We start from the raw sequence: 23,650 nt of genomic DNA on the forward strand, positions 1-23,650 counted from the left end.
ATGAAATAATTAAAAATGATTTAATTATTGAAGAAAAATTAGCTTAATTAAATAATTTTAAAATTATTTAATTAATAAAGACTAGAAGAATAATAATAGAAATGCATTACTCATTTTTAAATGTCTAGAATTATCATTAATTATCTAAATTAAATTATAATCAATACATTTTTATTAAATAGTAAATATTAAGTACCACAATATTGAATTACTTAAAAATAAGGTAAATGGGAAAGGAAGAATTTTGTATGCACTCTTTCAAAGATAAAAATAGACTAGAAGATTAAAAACAACCTTTAAAAAATATTTGTCAAACAAAATATTGAAAATATCTCCAGTCAACTTCAAACTTGAGATGAAATGTTCCAAAACAAATCTCTTTAAAAACATAATCTTTGATGATAAAGATGAATTTATAGAGTCTAAAAATTAAACATTAAACCTCTGTTAAACAGTAATAAAACCAGATTTGACAAATTATCTTTGGCCTAATGAACGTTAAAATATCTTGATATTCTAAAAGGAGGCGTACGACCATTTCAGAATTGTGAGGGGTCTCCTTCCACGAAGCATGTTACCTTACAATCTATAATCACAAATAACGCGCTAAGCTATTTAGTGCGGTCTGATGAATGTAACACTGTCTGACAGCTCGCAAAAACGGACAAATTCACGTTGATACTTTTGCATAGGGACGGTTCGGTGTTTTGGATTGGTGCAAATGAGAAGAAAATTAAGGGGAACAAGCCACTTTCTTCGCAACTTATTCGATACGACATAAAATTTTCTCTTTCAAGCTGTATTTAGGCTCGTGGACACTAAAAAAACTTCTGCTCTACGTTCTACGTTCCTATCACAGTCTTTTGTCTTTTACACTTCACAATTCGAATCACGGACGGATGTGAATTTCTTTCTCCTCAGCGAAGGGGGAAGCAAATCTGCGCACAGCACAATGTTCCCACCTAAAGAAGGTATGTTCTTTACCCTTTCTCACTTTTAGCCGGAGCTTTTCTACACTTTAAGTGCTTTAATTGAACAGAGAAGATTCCAACTGTGTAATTCCGTCAATTTTCCTTTATTCAACTGCTTGGATCGGATTATTCTCTTCATCTTGGGTTTCCTTGAGCAATGATTCCAGGTCAGCTTGAACATCCACTGATCCAAAATGAACAAGGACTTTACATGCTGTTGTTCTAGGATTAATTGCCACTATGGGTAGAATATGTCGTACTTGAGTGCAAGGAAGGATCAGAAAGATGACATGTCCTGTAATCCACAAAGTGCCTTCCTTTACTCGCCTGGGGAAGAAGGAATCATGGATATTATTCCTTATGTTACTATTTGAAGGGTTCAATATGTGAGAGCGATTGAATTTCATGTGTAGAGCATTATATATGCTCTGTATTTTTACTGTAAACAGTGAACCCAAGAAGCCTTACTGTTTACCAAGGATCCCAAACTTCAAATTTAGAACTGAATGCTTGACTAAACAAAGAACAGAACTGATTCGATGCTGCTCCTCTTGACCCACAAATGATGTGCGAGCCTTCAGAAATATGAAGTTACGAAACCTTAGCAGGCCAAACTGAATTGAACAGTGAATTTCTGCCAAAGGACATGTGATTCGCCAATTTTTCAGCATTTTAAAGTAAGCAAAACTGGTTGTAATGGATCTTATCTCTGTATAGGGTTTGTTCTACTCTTCTACAGTACACGACAACATACATTCTTGGGGCTTCTGTGGAGAACTACGGTGACAAACTTACATTTTAGAGTATTATATTTGCGTTTCTTTTATCCAATTGACAAAATGCATTTTTTGTTGATGGATATTCCATTTGAGAGTCCAAGCGTTTTCCGACTTGATATATTCAAGTTTTTACATATATCTGTTTTGGGTTCAGGAGATTGCATTAGTTTGCAAGTATGCTGAATCCCGTGGTTTTTTGATATATCCTCATATGAACGGCAGAGGAAAAATAAAGAATTAGCTCCCAAAAGATGATGCTGACACTTTTTCATTACCATGGTTAAAAAGACTTTAAAGGGTGAGGATATACGCTGGCTGGATTAGGCCAAGCGCACTGCCACAGAACTGGGATTTAAAATAATCTCAGTTGGAATAACTTACATACAATCAACGAGGCTCCCCTGAAATGAAATCCTCTCCAGCGGATGCTTCCATGGAGCTAGCAGTTGATTTTCTCTTGCACGCTAGCTGAGGCTTATATTGCAGTTTCTTTTGGCACATATATTCTATTTACCCAGCTGGTACCTAGCTTCCTTATGCGCATGCAAAATTGTGGATTCTCATGGCATGCTTTACAAACTCTAAAAGCATGTGTTCATACTTCATAGAGAAAAAGTTTTCTTTTTTTTTTGACACCAACGAAAATATTCTATTAATAAACTAAAGATAGCAACATGGAAAATGCTCTCTTTTCTGTCTTACATTGTCACATTTAAACGGAGAATTCACAAACAATTTGTCAACAATGAACTATCTAGATGTGCTGGAAATGCTATCTTTTCTGTCTTATATTGCCACATTTAGACTGAGAATTCTTAAACAACATGTCAGCAAAGATCTATCTAGATGTGTTGGAAGTTCTTTATGACTTAATAGGCTTCATATTAGAGAGAGATATATAATTTTTCTTTTTTTGTGAAATCTTTTCATTAATTCAAGCAATAAAGTACAAAATATGTAGCATTGATTCAAAATTAGATGTGGCAAAGAAAAATATCACATCCACACAGCCCCACCAGGCTTAGAAATAGTCGGAAAACTGCAGCATAGTGCAAAAACACTTGAGCACCACAAACAACCAAAATTTTGTGTGAAAATAACGTAAATAAACTAAGTCCAAAAGGCTGAGTTCAGCTAGGATTAGTTCCAACGGGTCTGGTTGATTTGTTGAGGCAAGGGATTCTTTGCTATCTTGTTGAATACATGACATGTTAGGGTATTTGTTGCTGTTTTGAAATGTTGACACGAGCTTTGCAGATTGGGCTCAACAAGGAGACTGGCACTAGTGAGGAGGGAATTGTCAACTAGATGATACATGCCATCCTTTTTATGCCCTTTCTACCGTGGTTTAGAGTGGCTTCGATTTTGTTCATGTGCTTCAAATTGGCTTTTCTCATGTTGGACAAGCACAAGAGTCTCAATTAAGGGCAACTCCTCTTTGACATCGCTAAGCTAATATGAGCCCCAATTAGCTTCATCTAGTTGATATGAGGCAAGGGATTCTTAGTCTTTTTGTGCAGTACGTCATACAATTGGGATAGTCTATAAAATATGAGAGTACTTCTTGCTATTTGGAAAGGTGGGCTAGAACTTTGCAGAATAGGCCCATCAAGGAGAACAACACTAGTGAGAGGTAATTGCCAACCAGATGACACATTCCTATCCTTTCTTGACATTTCCTACCAAGGTTTAGTGCATTGTTCTTGTGGGCTTCAAATTGGTCCCCCTCAATCAGGATAATCTTAAGAGCCTCAATTGGAGGGAAACTTCTCCTTGTTATCTCTTGGAAAGAATGAGCCTCAACTAGTCTTATCTGGTTGATTTTTTGAGGCAAGGAATTCCTATTTATTTTGTTTATTAGTTCATGTCTGGGACATAGCTGATAGCATATTAGTATACTTGTTGCTCATTGGAAAGGTAGGTAGGAGCATTGAAAAATGGGCACATAAATTGGAATGCCAACAACGAGGAGGTGGTTGTTATCTGGTTGACACATTTCTATCCTTTCCCCATTCTTTCAAACAAGGGTTGAAGTGGCCCCTATATTGGGCGCCAAGTTTAGGTCATCATATTATTATTAATTGATTATCCTTGTGAGCCGACCTAGGATGAATTAGGTGGTTAAGATCACATATATATACAAGGTTCATTCATTCATCATTATACACAATGGAAGACATCGAATTACATCCTTGATCAGCAACGAAATTATCCAGTCAGCGAATATAACTACAAGGACAGCAAATTGCATCATAAAGATCAGCGAGCATATCCCTATGGCAGCGAATTCATCTCCAAGAACAGCGAACTAATTCTAGAGCAGTGATTATCATTCATGGTCAGCGAATTGAATCCTTATCAGCGAATGGTCCTATGATCAGCAACAACAAATCATCTTCAGTCAAGTATATTGCAGATAAGTTCATCATACTGCTGTGTATATGTTGATGTTCATATTGTTTCAAGTGTTGAAGTAAACTTGTAAAGTCACATATTGATTATTGCCTAATATAAACTGAGATTAATTGCTGGGTTTTTCACCTCCAAGAGGGAGGTTTTCCCAGGGTACTCTTGTGTTTTGTGTGTTCATTGTGTTATTTTCGATTATTGCTATCAATCTGATCTAAAATTAACATGGTATCAGAGCCAAGTTCCTTCTATAAGGCCTAACACCTTGAAGGAAGAACCTGTACTTCTTCTTGTGCAGATTAGGGCTGAAGAAGTCTACGGTGAATCAGAAAGTTCAACAACAATGTTTGCTTGACAAATTGAAGGCATGGATGGGACGATAGCAAGAATAAGATTTTAGGTGTTCTCATTCCTCTATTCTCAATTGTAGGGTCCACTTGGTTTGGAGATTTGCATCTGATTGCCTTATTGTTATTGGTGTCTTATCTAGTGCACAAGGTTCTCTTGCTTGTTAATTACTTCATCTGAGGGTGCTTTCATATGTCGGTTTGTGCACTTGTTTTTCAGATCTCAGTATTCCTTTTATTCTTTTAAGGGTTGGATAACTATCTTCCTAGGGTTTGTAACAATCACCCTAGTTCGAGCTTTGTTCTTGTGTTAAGAATTTGTTCTAATCCAGTTTGAATTATTGAAGTTAGTATTTGGTTATGCCCTACTCGCTATTTTGAGTATGTTTATCTCTCAACCTATTTGATGTGGTTTGCTATGAATATGTAATGATCCGAATTGATGCATTGATTTAAATACATCCTTGGCATTTAAGATTTTAGCTTGCGTATTCAGATATAAAACTAGGAGTATTATGATGGATATAACAACAAGCACAAATAGGAAGATTGAAAGCTGAATAAAATTATAGGATATTCAGAAACACGAAACCTTAGTTGAAAACATAGTGTCCTCTAATCATTGGTGTGGTAGGCATGTAAAGGTAAGATGTCTTAGTCATCCTATTTAGTATCTATGTCCAATGATGACCTTTCTATCTTCTTCTGATGATACTCGCTGCTTAGTTCAGATGCATCATATTCTATCTAAATCTTGAAATGCTTAATAGTCTTGCTGGTGTGTCTCCTAACATCATACAGACTGTAGTCTCTGTTCTATAATAAGGTTGGCATGTAGGGCTGGGACTGTGTAACACTTGGTTCCCTTAAGCTCTTCATAAAAGGCTCTCATGTTCTTTGTTATACACTTTTTATAATCTTGCTCTGCTCTTCTTGTGTAGAGGATTGCCTTTAGTTCTAATGCATTTTCTGTCATGGCTTTCACTATCCTCACATAATATTCATTGTGATATTATCTCTTCAATTTGAGCATACTACCTATTACATTTTTGAAGTAATTATTCTTTTGATGATGAAACCTAAGATGAATGAGGTATCTAACTTATTGAAGTTGTCTTTTGATCATATGCTTGTGCTCAACTACAATGTGTATCTTTTTGAGTGGTTGATACTCATATCTGATTTTACGCAGTGGCTGGAAAGAAAATTTGGCTTATTTTGTGATTGTCAAAGTTTTCTGAAGTCATACACTTGCCTTAGTTTTCTGATGTGATCAGGCACAACTAAGTCTCTGTTATTCAACTATGGAAAACAATTTTACATTTAAAGAATGTTGTGTAGCTTAAACCTATGATTGAAGTTGATCATAGACTGGCAATATCCTTTTGAGCAATCTTGGCATATGTTGTCAATGATGGAAGTCTAGTCAATAAAGAGATATTTAATCATGTTGATGCTTCTCTTCAAGATATTCTTGAATTACCATGCCTTCAAGCTTAAGAGGGAGCTTGGTTTCTTCACTTGAGAAGGTATGCCATGATCATAATGATTGTGCTATGGGTCCATTTCGTAAAAGTGAAGTAAGGAAAAGATTGACATTTCTCATCTTTGATTTATGGTAACTTATGTTGGTTGCCTTCCTTGATTGATTCTTATATTATGCAATCTTCATGAGACTTGGTTACCACAATTTTACATTAAGAATCAAGAGGGAGTTCCATATGGAAGTTTTTGAGAAAATATGAAGCTAGATGTGTAGCTCATAGTTAGAAGGAAACATTTGCTCTTGCTGCTAGATATACTAATATTAGAACCATTATAGCTAATGCTGCAGGCTGAAAGTTGGATATAAAGACTGTTTTCTTAATGTTGTCTATATTGAATAACTAGAAGGTTATGAGAATCAAAATAGAGAATCTCATGTGTGCAGATTAAAGAAAAGCTCTTTATGACCTCAAGCAAGTTTCTTGAGCTTGGTATGAGAAGATTGACAAGTATTTGACTAGTTTAGGATCTTGCAAGAATGATGCTGATTCTAACCTTTACTTTAAAAATATTCAATGGTGAACTGCTAATTCTGTTTCTTATATATATGTGGATGATTTATTTCTAACTGTTGGAGATAGTCTCATCACTAGATGTAAGAAAGAATTAGCCACTGAATTTGGAATGAAGGATCTAGGCCTAATGCATTACTGTCTAGGACTATAAGTATGGCAAAGATCTTATCTTTAGTCAAGAAAAATATGCCATTGATACGATGGATTGTAAACCTATGTCTACTCCTATAGAAATTGAGTTTATCTGCAGCTAACTCTGATTTTGCAGATCCATCGGAGTACAGGTAGTTGATTGGATCCTCAATGCATCTAGTTAACACTAGACATAATATTTGTTATGCAGTGAGTGCCCTTCAGGCAGTTCATGAACAAACCTAAGCATGTTCGTCTTGTTGCAACCAATGATATCCTGAGATATTTGCGAGAAATAGTTGGCTACGGGCTGAAGTATCCAATCAACATTGTCATCACCCTAGAAGGCTACTCAGATTCTGATTGTGCAAGAAGTGTTAGAACACTTCAGGAATTTGCTTCAACTTGAGTTCTGCTCTAATCTCTTGGGTCAGCAGGAATCAGTCCCAAGTTGCATTGAGCATTGCTGAAGCTGAGTACATTGTGAAGCAGTGTGGCTTCACAAAGCTTCTTGCTAGGTTGTTTGGGCAACCTTGGGAACCCTCTGTCATTAATTGGAACAATCAAAATTGTATTGAGATGTTTGTTAATCCTGTGTTTCATGACAGGGCAAAACATTTGAAAACTCATTATCACTATGTTCATGATATGGTACAGAAAGGTGCCATTTAGTTGAGTATGTCAACACCGATGAGCAGATTGCAGTTGTTCTCATCAAGCTTTGTGTTCGAGTGAAGTTTGTGTGCTTCAGAAAGAGACTTGGAAATTGTGGAGAACACAACCTTGGCTGAGAGGGAGTCTCAGTCCTAGTGATGCATTAAGTTGCATTTTCCACCCTCTGCGGGCAATGCAAGGTGACATTGGATCCTTCTCTGGGAGAAGGTTGAGGTGAAAGACCTCCTCCACCCTCCGTGGGCAATGCAAGGTGGAGTCACCCTCTGCGGGCAATGCAAGGTGACATTAGATCCTTCTCTGGGAGAAGGTTGAGGTGAAAGACCTCCTCCACCCTCATCGGGCAATGCAAGGTGGAACCACCCTCAGCGTAAAGCAAGGTGGCAAGTTATTCTTCTCAATAGAGAAGTTTTGAGGTGTAAGACCTCATCTCACCCTTTGCGGGCAATGCAAGGTGGATCCATCCTCTGCGGGCAATGCAAGATGGATATCATGAAAGAAGTTCATGATGTGTATTTATATATTTATGTGTATTCATTTCTTGCAGGTGTGCATAATAAAGTTTTTGGATCCATCCCTTGTGGGCAATGCAAGATGGATATTATGGAAAGGTCCATGAGGATTTGTTATTTGGCTAGAATCCTCCCTAGCTAAGAGGGAGTGTTGAAATAATAGCTAGTTCGGATCAAATATAAGTATTACTTGTATTGGGCTGGACCCAAACGCATTTTGTAATTTGTAACCATTAAGGATGTTGATATGTGTATGTAACTTGCAAATATGAAAATTGGGCGTGACCCATAATGTAACTTGTGGGTGTCTAATTGGCCTATCGACCTTAGTCACATTAAATGTGCAAAATTAAATATAACTTGTAATTTGGTTTGACCCCATAATGGGCAATGTAACTTGTGGATAGGGCTAACCCTATATTGAACATTGTAACTTGTAAATGCAATGGGGCTGACGCTATATTGGGCGCCAAGTTTAGGTCATCGTATTATTATTAATTGATTATCTCTGTGAGCCGACCTAGGATAAATTAGGTGGCTAAGATCACATATATATACAAGGTTCATTCATTCATCATTACACACAATGGAAGACATTGAATTACATCCTTGATCAACAGCGAAATTATCCAGTCAGCGAATATAACTACAAGGACAGCAAATTGCATCATAAAGATCAGCGAGCATATCCCTATGGCAGTGAATTCATCTCCAAGAACATCAAACTAATTCTGGAGCAGTGATTATCATTCATGGTCAGCGAATTGACTCCTTGATTAGCGAATGGTCCTATGATCGGCAGCAGCAAATCATCTTCAGTCAAGTATATTGCAGATAAGTTCATCATACTGCTGTGTATATGCTGATGTTCATATTGCTTCAAGTGTTGAAACAAACTTGTAAAGTCACATATTGATTATTGCCTAATATAAACTGAGATTAATTGCTGGGTTTTTCACCTCCAAGAGGGAGGTTTTCCCAGGGTACACTTGTGTTCTGTGTGTTCATTGTGTTATTTCTGATTATTGATTTGATCTAAAATTAACATGTAGTGCTTAGATTGTTTTCAAAGCAAAGATTTGATATTAGGAATGCATTTATTGGTGCTCAGTAGGGTTATAAACCTAGTGTTTATAGATCAAAAATAGTGTGTCTACTTGAACATATTAGATGGAAGACAATTTAGAGAGGGATTACAACAATTCTATTTCTCTATGCTTGTTATGAAGCTTCTTCTTTTACAAATATTGAGCTGTCCTTTGTTCAATTTCTTACTAATAAAATCTTTGACCTCTGAACCTAGTCAGTGTACATCCACGAAAGTAGTATTTTGGAAGTCTTAACTGTGGACTAGAAGCTTCCTTGCAAGAATTGGAATGCCCAAAATTATGACCGTTCCTTTCACATACCTGTTCCATCCATTGTGACAAAATTGTAGTTTCCCAATGTGAGCACATCAACATTTGTTTAGTTAGTTGCTGTCATGCCCCCCCTAAACATTTTTTATTAAATAAAATGACCAGCAACTTTAACAAGTTTTATAATATTAACTAAATCATTACAAATACTAGGCAGCAGTTAAGAAGGCAAGTGACCCACAATTAGATATTATAATGCAGCAATACTTGTATAGCTGCAATTTCTCTAAACAAAGAATAAATAATAATTAATTGACTAAAAGTCAAGAGGTGCCTGAATGGTTATGACCATTGAAAAAAAGAGGTATATAAGAATATAAATCAAAGAGAAGGAAGGGAGATAACACATATTTATGTTTCCTACATGGAGTATGATTTAAGGAATCAGCAATCTTGAGGGCGAAACCTCAGATCAGAAATTCAAGGACGAAAACCCTTAATTTCTTCATCAAGTTAGTGGATGAAAACCCCTAACTTTAGTAGAAGTATTTCAAAACATTAGTATACAAGAAATAGCTGCAAATTACAGCAGATATTCAAAATTAAGTTTTATATTTTCAAATAATATTATAAATTTAAAATTTGAAATTTATATCTAAGTTATATTACAAGGATAAAATAGTATTTGCAAGCCCTATTGTGTGTGTGGGATATTTATTTAAAGCAAAAATAAGGAAAGTATAGAAAGGGACATTACAATTGGTGTCAGAGCAGCAGTCCTGCCAACTTGTGCATCTAAAAAATTAGTGTATGCCATTGAGCCAAAGAGATCAACAGGCCTTGGAGAGAGAAATGTAAAAACTAGAGCCAACATTACAAGAAACTGGCAACCAAACTAAAGGTAGAGGAAAGAATAAAATAGGTGATGGTGAGGTAGAACAAGAGAATGAATTAAACGCTTATATGCAATGACAAGAACAAAAAACACAATTGCTCCTTCAAACACTTCAAAATATGAATAATACAACCAGCTCTCTTAGGCCTACACAAACCAATGGAGGAGATGGTAATTCAAATCATTCTAAAAATAACAATAGAACTGCATTTGTATCACCACTTTGAATAACATAGCCCACATTCTTACCTAGAGATGAGGAGTCACGAGAAGTGGAAGAGCCAAACATGGCAATAAATGACTTTGATGAGTGTATAGACACATACTCAAGAATTGATCTAGATCTTAGAAGAAAACTTCCATCTATACAATTTTATAATGCAAGATCAAGAAATATCTCAAGAGAATGAAAAAGACAACCGAACAAAGGTTTGCAACAAAGATCAAGTAAGCTGACTCTCCCCACTTTTGATGGTTTAGGAAAGGTCATTGCACGAGCATGGGTCCAAAAACTAGATACCTATGTTTCTCTTAGCCCCATGATAGAAGATGAAGCTGTTAAATTTGCCATTCTTCACTTAGTGGGAACAACACATGGGGTGGCATCTTGGGCAAGTTACATAAGGGCATCATCAAATTGTTGACACAACTAAGGCAGCAAGGTATAGTAGAAGAATATGTAGTAGTGTTTCAAAGAATCTTTGTTATGGTGCCATATACTAGCAAGAAAAGACTTAAGTTTTATTTATTGAAGGGCTTCCTAAATCACTTAGGGGATTGGTTTGAGCTTTTGAACCATCATCTCTACAAGATGCTATTTGGGCTTTAAAATTAGAAGACACCACATCTAAAAACAGATGCTATCCCAAGAATGTACCATATGGGTTGCATAAGCAACCCTTTCACCAGGATATTTCGCAACCAAAGGAATTAATTCCTCAATCCAACAAGGTGGGAGAATCCAAGAACGAGCTTTGAAGGTGTAATAGATGGAAAATTAGGGTTTCACAAGTTATGCTTTGTAAACTAGGAAATAACCTAACTTTCACATACATCACATTAAAAGGAGGATGAACTCAATAGATCCAACCTCAATTCTATTAAGAAGAGGGTTGAATGCTGATTGTAGTCCTATTCCCCTTTTGTTTGAGTTGAAAATGTAATTGAAAAGATGTAAATTTAATGCCAAATTTAAAGTAAGAAGGTACATGCATGAACTAGCAAATTGGATTGGTTATGCTAATTGGTAATGGAATAGAAACTTCACAACAAGTACAAAAATGGAAGGAGAATTTGATTATGCACTTGTAATTGGAATCTGGAATTGAACTGATAGGACCAGGGCGCGTAGACCAGGGCACCCAATGCCTTGGTCTGAAAATCTGAATTCTGATGCAGTCTGGGAGACACCTGTCAAATTTAAACTTGTTCTAGGAGGACTATGGCGCTCCAAAATGCCCTAGTCCAGACCATGGTGCCCTAAAGCGCCCTGGTCCAGGCACTTTCTGCTGAAATTTGGTTGGATGCTTTGTTTCTGCGTCTTGATGTTGTTATGGTCTTCCTGGCTCAATCGAGTACCTGTAGTTGCACATGAGGAAAGAAAGGGGGTTGTGGATAGGGGTTCGCCTTAGGTGAAACCTCGGGTTTGGAATTAACCCTAATTGAAATAGAAATTGAACTTGAATTGAATTGGAAAAGCTTGCCTTTTGAGGGCAAGGTTGAAATGCTTGAATGTAGATGATTATTTCTTCAATAGGTGATGCAATGTTCTTAGGATAAGTTCTCCATGTGTCAATGCAATAACACGATAATCACATAAAATCTATCATGAAATCATAATGGAAACATAATATGAAGATGCTTTGATGTAGTTTTGTTGCTCCTTGAATCAAATCTGCTCTTGAGGAAGAAGAATTGCTCTTGAATTGATGATAATGTTAGCATAAGATTAGATAATGAAAATGAATTGAGAAGAGATGCCTTATATTGGGATTTTCATAATTAAAATCATGTTTAGGCCAACTTAGGATTGATATGTTTTTGCACAAAGCGGGATTTGGATATGGTAAGACCGCCTTATTAAGCTCCCAAAATTCGGGGAAAAAAGTTTAGGACTAGGTAGTATTCTACTTGGTCCGACCAGCTTTTTTCCGATTTTATTGGGATGCGAGATAGTGTGATTCTAATGCTAAATCGAGCTCGGTGGCTCAATCCAAGATGTGTAGATATGCGAAATATGCTTTGAGAGTTGAAATTAGGGCAAGATTAGGATTAAATCAGGATTAAAATAATAAAGGGCACTCCTAGAATTAAGGGCCCAAATAAGAGTGTGATGATGTAAGGAATAAGATCCATAATATTAGTTTAAATCAATAAAGGCCCTATAATGATTAGAGGAAAGGGAAGAACTAAAGTAGGTGCTAGGAGAGTGTGAAAATGGACACACTAGTAAAGGTGTACAATTTATGATGCTGTAGAAGGAAGAAATTGTGATTTACTTATAGAGAGTATGGGAGCCAAGGCATAGATGCTCGGGTAAAGGACATGTTCGATACATAAAGGTAGTCATAGAAAAGAGTCTAGAGGTGGAAGAGTTTGATCCTAAGGGTTTTTTGGAGGTGGTTGAGCATGTGGATCGAGAAGTAGAGAAGCCTTCTGGTAGTACACTCGACACACTTTCAAAAGCACCTAGATATCACCTCAAGTATGAGGAGAACTTCAAGGACATAAGGTAATGGTTTTGATTGATAGTGGGGCTACCCATATTTTCATTGATGAGGGGTTAGTGACTAGGTTACAATTGAAGATGGATAACTTTGAAGGTTTAAATGTGGTTATGGCTGATGAATCTACACTTCCATGCGCACAAATGATAGAACATGACATCACTCTGGGTAGGCACAAGGTTTGTGATGATTTCTATATGTTGAGTGTCAGCGAGACGGATGTAGTTTTGGGAGTACAACGGTTACATTCACTTAGGGAATTCATGCAAAATTATCGAACGATGGAACTTAAATTCAAAACTGAGGGTGAAGGGGTTCTTCAAGGTTTGTGTAATGGAGCTCCAAGCATTGTTATTGCAAAGAGAATGGAGAGAGCTTTTCATAGGGGACTAGTAGATTGCACAACACAATTTTTCATTATTAATGAGACTTCAACCACAAATGGACAAGCCATTCATATAGATATTCAATCCATTTTGGATAAGCATAGTGAAGTATTTGGTGATATTCCTCCAGGTCTAACACCTAATAGGGGGTTTCAGCATGTCATTGAATTAGAGGAAGGTTCCAAACTAGTCATCACTACGGTATATCATCATCCAAGAAGTTATAAGGAAGAAATTAGAAAATAATTAAAGAATATACAACCAAGATCTAGTCCTTTTGCTTCTTTTGTAGTATTGGTGAAAAAGAAGGATGGTTCTATGAAGATGTGTGTCAATTATAGGGCACTCAATAAAAAGACTATTAAGAATTGCTATCCTATCCCCATAATTGATGAACTCCATGGAGTAGTATATTTCTCTAAGATTGATTTGTGTTTCGGGTACCATCAATTAAGGATGAGGAAGGAAGATGTTCACAAGACAGCCTTCAAATGTCCCTTTGGGCATTTTGAATTCTCGGTCATATCATTTGGATTGACTAATGCTCTAGCTACATTCCAATCTTGTATGAACCAAGTATTTAGTAAGCAGTTAAGGAAATTTTTTTTGGTCTTCTTTGACGATATATTAATTTATAATATAACTTGGGAAGGGCCACTCAAAACATACCGATGAGGTATTGAGAACACCTGAACAGCATTCACTATTTGTCAAGGCATCTAAATGTGAGTTTGGAATGATGAAATTTTGTATTTGGGGCATAAGTTCAATGCCCAAGGCGTTAGCACTGATGAGGAGGAGATCAAGGCATAGTAAATTGGCCTCAACCAAAGACTTTATCACATTTAAGAGGATTTGTGGGACTTTGTAGTTATTACAAGACATTTGTCAAAGTGTTCTCACGATTGGCTGCCCCACTAACAGATTTAACTAAGAAAGGAGAATTTCATAGAGTGGCACAAAGTGCTTTTGAAAAACTCAAAGAGGTAATGTCTTGTATTAGCTATTCTCGATTTTTCACTCCCATTCGAATTAAAATGCAATGCTTCAAGAGAAGACATTGGAGTAGTACTAATGCAAAATAAACACCTAATAGCATTTGAGATTCGTAAGCTTAAGGAGTCCGAGTAGAATTACTCTTTTTTATGACAAAGAAATGCTTGCTATCATGCATGCATTTGCAAAGTTCAGGCAGTATTTGGTTTGTGGGAAATTTGTGGTGAAGAAAGACCATATTAGTCCAAGTAGAATTAGTCTATTTATGACAAAGAAATGCTTGCTGTCATGCATGCATTAGCAAAGTTCAGGTAGTATTTGGTTTGTGGAAAATTTGTGGTGAAGACATACCATAATAGTCTAAGGTTCTTCCTAAACCAAAAGGATTTAAATGATAGCTAGCAGAAATGGGTAAGCAATATGCAAGCATATGGTTTTGATATCGAATACGTGAAAGGAAATAATAATATCCTAGCTGATGCATTGTCCCAAAGGCCTCATTTATGCTCTATGATGGATGTCTTTGCTGATTGGAAAACTTCTATATTAGTATAATATGCCAAAGAAATTTTGGCTGATGACATATTGGAAGGCAAGTTGCATGATGATAGGTACAAAGCAGTTGAGAAACTCATTCTATATAAAGATCGCAAATATTTAGTCCCAGGATCGAAGATGAAAGAAAAGATTCGAAGAGCATATCATGATTTCCCTTATGATGGTCATTAAGGATACTAAAAATATATAACCAAGTAAGGGAATGATTTTCTTGGAAGGGTCTCAAGGGGAATGTCTTAAAGTATGCAAGAGAATGTATGGTTTGTCAGCAAAACAAGGTAGAACGAATATTTCCAGCTGGGTCTATTACAACCTTTAATGATAACAAAACAAAAATGGGTGAGTACAATAGATTTCCTCACAGATCTGCCAAAATTACAAGGGAAGGATTGTATCTTTGTGGTAGTAATTTGAGTCACCAAGTACACCCATTTCAACGCCAATTCTTTTGAATAAAGAGCCCCACAAGTGGCTGACCTATTCTTTAGAGAAGTAATCAAACTACATGGATTACTTGAAAATATTGTTAGGGACAGATACAGTAAAATTATTAGTTTTTTTTTATGAGAACCCTTTCAGCTGACCAAATAGGATTAACCCCTAGCACCCGCTACCACCCACAAATGGATGGATAAACATAAACTGTGAACAAATAGCTTTAAGGGTATTTAAGGAATTATGTTATAGGAGAACAAATAGCATGAGTCAAATTACTTCATCTTGGAGAATATTGTTAGAATTCCACTCACCATGTGTGAATTGGAATGAATCCCTTCAAAGCACTGTATGGTTACAGGGCATTATCATTTGTGGATCGAATTCTCATAGACAATAGAGTCCTTGGAGCTAGAGACTTGGTGTAGCAAGGTATGGATATCTTAAACACTCTCAAAGAAGACTTACAAGAAGCCCAAAATCAGCAAAAGATATATGCTGATTGCCATAGGTTAGAGAGAATATTTGAAGTTGGAGACTTGGTTTTCCTAAGGTTCCAATCTTATAAGCAATACTCTACCAAGGGAAGTGGTGTAGAGAGGCTCAAGCCACGATTATATGGACCTTATAAGATTACACAAAGAATAAGAGAGGTAGCTTATGAGCTGGAGCTGTTAACAAATAGTCAAATTCATAATATCTTTCATGCGTCCTACCTCAAGAACGTATTGGGACCACATATCATGCCCTGTATTGAATTACCCCCACTTGATGTTGAGGGTAAATTGATTTAGGAATTAGAAGATCTCTGATATGCGAGAAAATAGGTTAAGAAATAAAATTATTCCGAAATATTTGGTTAAGTGGAAAAATCTACTTATGGAAGGTGCCACATGGAAAGGAATAGACATTTTTGATCATCCCAATTTGAAATTGCTTGAGGACAAGCAATCTTGGGAATGGCCGAATGTCATGCCCCAATCTAAACATTCCCCATTAAACAAAAGGACCATTGATTCCAGCAGGTTTTGAAATATTAACAAAATCAATTACAAATACTAGGTAGTAGTTAAGAAGGCAAGAAATCCACAATTAAATATTATAATGCACTGTTTACTTGTATAGCTGCAATTTCTCAAAACAAAGAACAAATGATATTTAACTAACTAAAAGTCAAGAGGTGTCCGAATGGTTATGACCATAAAAAATAGTGGTATATAAGAAGATAAATTAAAGGGAAGGAAGGGCAATTCAACACACACACACGCACATGCACACAAGAAGGGTACATAGGGATGTGTCCCTGGGGGGGTTTTAGCCGTCGTCCTTGCTTTGGGGATGTTCCAAGGTATCCCCCAAATTTTTTTATTGGTGGGCATGTCCCAAAAAGGCAGTGGGGACAGTTGGCCGTCCCTAGGACACGTTGGGGATGTCTAAGATGTCCCCAAATGTCTCGGGGACGACCAATTGTCTTCTTTTTTCCAGTGCCCAAAAAACATAAAAAACACCCAACTTAAAAAAAAACAAAACATTTTTAAATGATGTTTGTGGCCTCCATGCCCATATAACCCTAACATGACTAAACGTAACACTCCATGAGTAGCATTGGACTTCATTTTTACATTAGATTTTTCTTTTTCCAAAGTTAGAAAGACAAAGCAGCAGGGTTTGAAGGTGCTGTTGGAAAAACCAGCATCGACTAGAGGCAGCTATCATACTTTCCATCATGATGTTTCATTGTTTTTGACATTTGTGACTTTGTCATTTTGACATTTGTAGTGCAAACTTGTAGCCTTTGGGCATTTTGGTGTATGGAGTATTACTACTTTTCAATTTTATATCATATGCATATTGACATGAATTATGGAAGCAATTAAATATTAATTTTTTCAATTCTCATGTAAACTCTATTGTTGTGTTTTAAGGATTCTATAATAAATATGTCAATATGATGAATGCTTTATCAATGTCATTATATGAATATTTGAAATTTCCCTATATTTTAAAATATATATATATATATATATATATATATATATATATATATATATATATATATATATATATATATATATGTCCCTTGCTGTCTCCAAAAATGGCCTCAAAAAATCCCATCCCCATGTCCTAGAAACTTGGTGGAACACACACACTCACACTCATGTAAAAATCCTGTCCCCGAAACGCATCCCTGCATCTTGGAAAAATGGTGGAACATATATATATATATCTTGAGGATGAAACCTTTCATTCTATGTTATTTTGCTCTCCTATTTTCTTCAAATTCTCCTAATGTTTTGCATGTTTTCCATTCTTCTGGAATCCTCTTGCCCGTTCTATTTCTGCAATGTGTGGTTCACTTACGGTTTCCTTCTGCTTCCATCTTTAACTCTCTATTTGACCCTCTGCCAGATTTGTCATTTCCTTTTTCATGACCTCCATCACCTTTTTGTTTGGAAGCTTTTTCAAATTGCGTCTGCCTTTTGAATTTCAGTATTATCTCTCTTTAAATGCAGAATTATTTTTGTTTCCAATAATGCTTCTTTTAGGATGTTGCTTTTTGTATGAGTTTTTGTGAGCATATTTTTTTTTTTCATTTTGACCAATGTACTAGAAGGGCTGGAAATGTGAGCTTTTATGTTGTTCAAATGGTTAAATTCTTACTTTTTGTTCATTCGTTTTTTATTTCCATTTTATAATATTATTCCACCACTTCGCATATTTTTTTTCTAGTGTGGTGATTGTGTGATTCCTTTCTGCTCTTATAATTTTCCAAGGCCTTGTTTAGGTTACTGTAAATTATATATAAACTCATATATTCCAAAGGCCTTTGAAGAGTTCTAATATGGTGAAATTGTAACTTAAGTATATGTACCACATTAAAATTTTTGCCTTTTAGTTCTATGCCTCTTCCTATAAGAACCAATTATTGGAGAAATTGTCTATCTTTATATGTTCCCTGGGGACTTGCCTAGATACTTGTCCTTGATGTCTAGGACGTTTTGGGAAGGGGGGACTGGTACAAGGCATTCCCCCCATCCTCCTTTGTAAGAAACTTAGGATACCCGCTAAAACAAGGAATGCCCAAGGGATACCCCCTTATGTTTTGTTTAAATTGAGCATGCCCTATCGCTATCAGGATATCAGCGTGGCCCACCCCCTGCTTGCACATCCTAAACAACAAAAAAACTTGGAAGGTTTCTCATGAGCTTGTTGTGACTGAAATGAAGCTGTCTCAGGTGGTGTTGAGGGGAGAGTGACTGATCTAGGTAGCCTTCTAGATTTAGTGAAGCTAAATTTATAGTGCTCACCTGTAGCATAGGAATGGGGTAGACTTGTTTCTCGGACAAAACCTAAGTTGTACTAAAATGCATTCACATACAAAATAATAAACAGCAACTCCTTGGAATTAATTTTATCATACAAGAGGATGGCATTGCTGGATAGAAGCAAAGAATAAAACACAGCCATAAATGAAAGTGGGGGACCTGTTGAATGGAAACTGGACAGAAAACTCATGTTGGTCAAAGGTTTATTTGAATGCCAAATAAGAGCCTTGCTTTAGATAAAAGTCAAGTAAACATTAAGCTACTAAAGCGTGGGAGGCTGCCCACAAGAAGAGATCCTTTATGCTTTCTGTAGGAAATACATTTAGCTTTTCAAACTAAATTAATTTCTTTGGTAAATTATCAATGTGCCTGAGTTTAGACAAACTTACACCAAGCAAGTTAAGTCACTGACATAATAATTGAATCTATGTCAGACTGACATTGACCTAGACACGTACATGGTCTTTTCCTATCAAACGCAGAGAAGCTTCAAGAGTTATAGAATTCATAATGTTGAATGGCTCATGTAAATACTTTTAGCAGATATATTTCAGTGTTCATGTTTTTAAAATTTCAATTTCTTTTAGTTCTATTAAGTTAATTTTAGGTAATTTTAGTTTATTTGTATTTGAGAAGTTTAATTTTTTATATTTTATTTTTATACCTGCCTTCTTGCTGTCTGCAAAATCTGGATAGTTTTCGTTGTCCCAAACACTGTATCTGTGCCTGAAACTTGGAGAAACATGGGTTATAACTCGCAAGAAATCAGGAGAAAGATATGTTATACAAGACAAAGTACATATATCATTACAATGTGACTTGAGTAGCTTGCTGAATGAGAGCCAAGATAGTCACTAATTAATGTACTGTTAATAAGAACATCATGGTGAAAAGAGGTGCTTGGAAAGAAGAAATTATATTAAAATGACAAGAAGCAGTCAAAATAGGTTGATGGGACTTGAAAATGCATCCAATGAAGATAGCAAAGACTTAAGGTAGAGAAAACTCTAAGGGCAAAACTGAACAAAAGACAAAACAGTGAAGCAAGCCTAAAAAGGAGTACTAAAATCAAGCTTATGTAAACCACTTGTTAATTTTTCTTTTTTTTGGAGCTTATCTAACGCATGCCTAAAAGCCCCAAAAAACTCAGGTCCAAGTTCGCATTGGTTTGCAGGTTATGGCAGAAACAAAATGTTGGCCCAAATCGTAGGTCTGATACCACTTGTTATGGTATTTCTTGAAAATAAATCTAAAAATCAGAAATATAGCAGACCACTTTGGGGGGGTGACCTCCAATAATTAGATAATAATGTATGAATTCAATAATTTATGATATGATGATCAAAGATGAAAAACTCTTAATCGACAATAAATCTTTTGGCCCAAAATTTTTAAATAATTGGGACTATGCAAAAAATCAGGAAAAAATCGGCAAATTTATTGAACATTTGAAAATATATAATTTCTTAAAATATTCTTAAAAAACACACATATACACTAAATTTATAGAACATAATAACATATTACTGGTTTCCATCATATATAAATCAACTTAAAATGTAAAAAGTAAAAATATATTCTTAAAATGTAAAAAAAAACAAAAATATATTACATTAATTTTAGAAAATAAATTAACTTTAATTATAATTTAGAATAAAAATAAAAATAAAAATTTAATAAAACAAAATATCATTAAAAAAATATAAATAAATATTACATGATAAGATATTTAAAAAAAAATTTAAATTGATACCTTTATATAAATAAGGGGAGAATCTTTCAAAGATTTTTTAAATGAACATACATGCAACTTGGGGAACTTTAAGTTTTTAAAAATAAAATAACTGCCCAGAGTCCCTCGAAGAAGTGTAAAGACCTTGCCGAAATGTTTGTTCATTGTTGGAGGGAGAAAGCCAATAAAATCGCAGAAACTTCTGTTTAAGAACAGAAAAATGATGGGCAACAGATAGAAATGGCATGACGAGCATACAAACGATCAACCGTTTCCCTCGTTGCAATTGTTTCACCGCACGTTTTTCACCAACCCTCTTCACCGTTATCGCGATTTTTTACATTTTAGTCGATTTTTTGCGTCTGATAGTCACGATTTTTCAGAAAAAATCATCCGGGATTTAAACGACGATTAAATCGTCTGCATTATTGACTCGCATAAATCACGATTTAGGCGATTTTTTAACGATTTTTTCATCACTGATGATGATGTGGGGGAATGTTCTCTTCCTTATTTATATAAATAATTATAGGAACACACCCCTGTTTTAGTTTAATAGGGTTAAGGTATTAATGAAGACTAATGTTAAGGTATTAATGAAGACTAATGTTAAGGTTAAGCACGTCCCTATTATATTTAGGAATATATAATATATACTTAGGAATATATGATGTTAGTACCATAACAGCTTTTTAAGAGCTAATGGAAAATCTATCAAGATTATCAGAATGAAAAATCTACTGACTACCATCTTCTTTTAGTTTATTTGTTCCTATAACCACGTAACTGACTTATCAAAAAATCTTTTATTATCTGTAATTTTGTATGCTCATTCAGGAACTGTAACCTAAGAATTTGTGATTTTATTTTATATTGCAGAATTTGATTTCAGTGAGCTTCTACGAGAGGCACAAGCTCGGTGGCTGCGGCCTGTGGAAGTTCTCTATATCTTGCAGAATTACCAGAAATTTAAACTTAGTACAGATCCACCTAACAAGCCACAGAGTATGCATTCAACTTTCTTTCTTCTATTGAGTATTTAAGGTTCTCTTATTGGCATTGTTTGCTTCTGTAACTTTCCATTTTGGGCCATGAAAGCTTCAGTCAGATATACTGTAGTTCTTGATGTGTAAGTGAGCTTTTGGAGACATCTACTGCTGTTCAGATTCATGTCTGGTGGTTTCTATTAAGTATAATGTAGAAATAATGGTTTTTGATATTTTCTTAGGTGGGTCACTATTTCTTTTTGATCGTAAAACACTTCGTTTCTTCCGAAAGGATGGACATAACTGGCGAAAAAAGAAAGATGGAAAAACAGTTCGAGAAGCACATGAACGGCTGAAGGTATACAAAAGAAATTGGTTGATATGTTTGTTACCAGAAAATAAATAGATAGACATGTTTTTGCTCTGAAGAGGTACTTAATTGAATGGATTTTCTATATTTCTTTTAGCTTTTAGATCAAAATTAATTCCTTTTAAACACAGCCTACTCTATTTTCTCCTATTGTACGTTATATGGTAAAAGTTGGGTTTTCAATTAGTATTTTGAGAAACCGAACTTGTTTATTTGTGATAATTTTATGATTTGCTGACCTTCAATGCATCTCCACAGACTTGAGTCATATACTGATCCTGAATTTTCTATGAAAGCTGGCAGATTATAGAAAAACTTCAGATCAATCTTTTATTCCTCCCCAGAGATGCCTATATTATGTTATTGACAAATCAGATCCATCTTTTTTATTTCTGAGACAAACTTTGCCATTCCTTTCAACATGAAATGTCCCACCCCAGTTTGCCAATAAAATTTTCCCTTTCCACTCTCAGTTATTTTATCAAACAGTTAGTATACATAAATGGAACAAGGAATTCTCTGCTGCAATAAGTTAAAAGATCCCTGACCTGATTTTTGCTTAATTTTTCCAACTTCTCTTTTTGGGAAATTTTTTTCAAACACTTATCAAACTTCCTTAGGTGAATGGTTTTCTATTTGTTTCAGATTTCATGAGCTTTTAAGAACCAATACAGAGGACATTGCATTAGAAGATAGTTTTAACCAGAATTGCCTCAAACAAGAAGTTCACCAAAATATAATGAGTAGCACCAAGCATACGATCTGAAATCAGAATGCAATACAAATTGCAGGCCTGAAGGTGGATTGCTGATAGAAATGATCAGATTTGAATCTACAAATTTTGAATCAACTGCTGTTACAATATCATTGGATTTTGTCCTTATAACAAGTATAACATCAGGCAATGATTGATAGCAATTAAGAAATTGACCTAACACTGAAAATTCATTCAACATGAGGCAAATTAAATCAACTTACAGTCTTGTAGCAGCATGCTCAGTCTGTAGGTGAACAACTGCCCATTAATATCTTTGTTCTTTAGCAAAGCAAGGTCCTCAAGTGAAGAAATTGAGTCAAGATGTCACTATAAACATTCATTACCACACCCTAAGCGCTGAGATCAGAAATTATCACAGTTTCCAGCTTGTCAGACCCACCCCAGGGTCTGAAAAGCGCTCAGAACTTCTATATCAGGAAATTATTGAAGAAAACAGTCAACTTATAATCAGAAATCATCTTTGAATGGACTTGGCAAGATCTAAATTGTTTATCACCGTTCACGTCACTGTAGCTGCACATTAGTCACATCAGTGTAGTTGTGAATCACTGTTCATGTCACTGTAGCACTCAACAATGTCCAACGTGCAGCTCAACAAGTATGGCATCCAAACTCCTTCACAATGTTTGGCAATAATAATCCCAACTCCTGCACATTGTCAAATCCTCTAGAGAGGTTTCCAGCTGAAACCTCCAATAGTCTGATGATGAAGCGCAATGGTGAATCCTAGATGAATCCACTCCAAAGATGAATTTGGGTTTCTGTGCAAAACCATCGACAAACTCCAAGGGTTTCCGTCCTCAAATTTCTTGCAAATGAAGCTAGAGCTCCGAACTTTTCAAAGAGAAAATAAATTAACCAAGTATATCTGAAATGAGCTCCCAAGTGCCTTTTATAATGCTTTCATCCCAATGCCCTAATTAGGGTTTGCACATTTTAAATTGAAAGCGATTTTTAATATTCTATAATATCGACGTCTCCCAAAGCACCATTAAAAGTCACTTTATAAAATAACTTTTACAAAGTCATTATATTACATTACTTTATAAAATAACTTTATAAAGTCATTTTATCATATTAAATAACGTAAAATTAAATTATTATTCAAACGTTATTTAATATAATATCCATAAAATTCTAATTGCCATGACGCTATCAAGTATCAACTTTTGCAATAACTTGAAAAGCATACAGAAAATAGTGAGAGGGGGGGTGCACTAGT

At 35.4% G+C, this 23,650-nt stretch overlaps 1 protein-coding gene across 4 annotated transcripts in view; it reads left to right on the forward strand.

The window, feature by feature from the left end:
• Positions 1 to 623: 623 nt before the first annotated feature.
• The window catches only part of LOC131038474 (calmodulin-binding transcription activator 4), a 209,216-nt gene continuing 186,189 nt past the window's right edge, over positions 624 to 23,650 (forward strand). For 2 of the 4 annotated variants that reach the window (XM_057970910.2, XM_057970912.2), the window contains exons 1-3: positions 626 to 971; positions 21,174 to 21,299; positions 21,523 to 21,638. In XM_057970910.2, coding sequence (XP_057826893.2) covers positions 953 to 971; positions 21,174 to 21,299; positions 21,523 to 21,638 — 261 coding nt within the window. In that variant the 5' untranslated portion in view covers positions 626 to 952. Of the gene's footprint in view, positions 972 to 1,113; positions 1,139 to 21,173; positions 21,300 to 21,522; positions 21,639 to 23,650 lie in introns of those variants that run through there. The other 2 variants (XM_057970913.2, XM_057970911.2) reach the window with 2 other exon arrangements.

Source organism: Cryptomeria japonica, chromosome 10 (assembly GCF_030272615.1).
Source record: "Cryptomeria japonica chromosome 10, Sugi_1.0, whole genome shotgun sequence".
In the NCBI taxonomy this organism is placed as follows: Eukaryota; Viridiplantae; Streptophyta; class Pinopsida; order Cupressales; family Cupressaceae; genus Cryptomeria; species Cryptomeria japonica.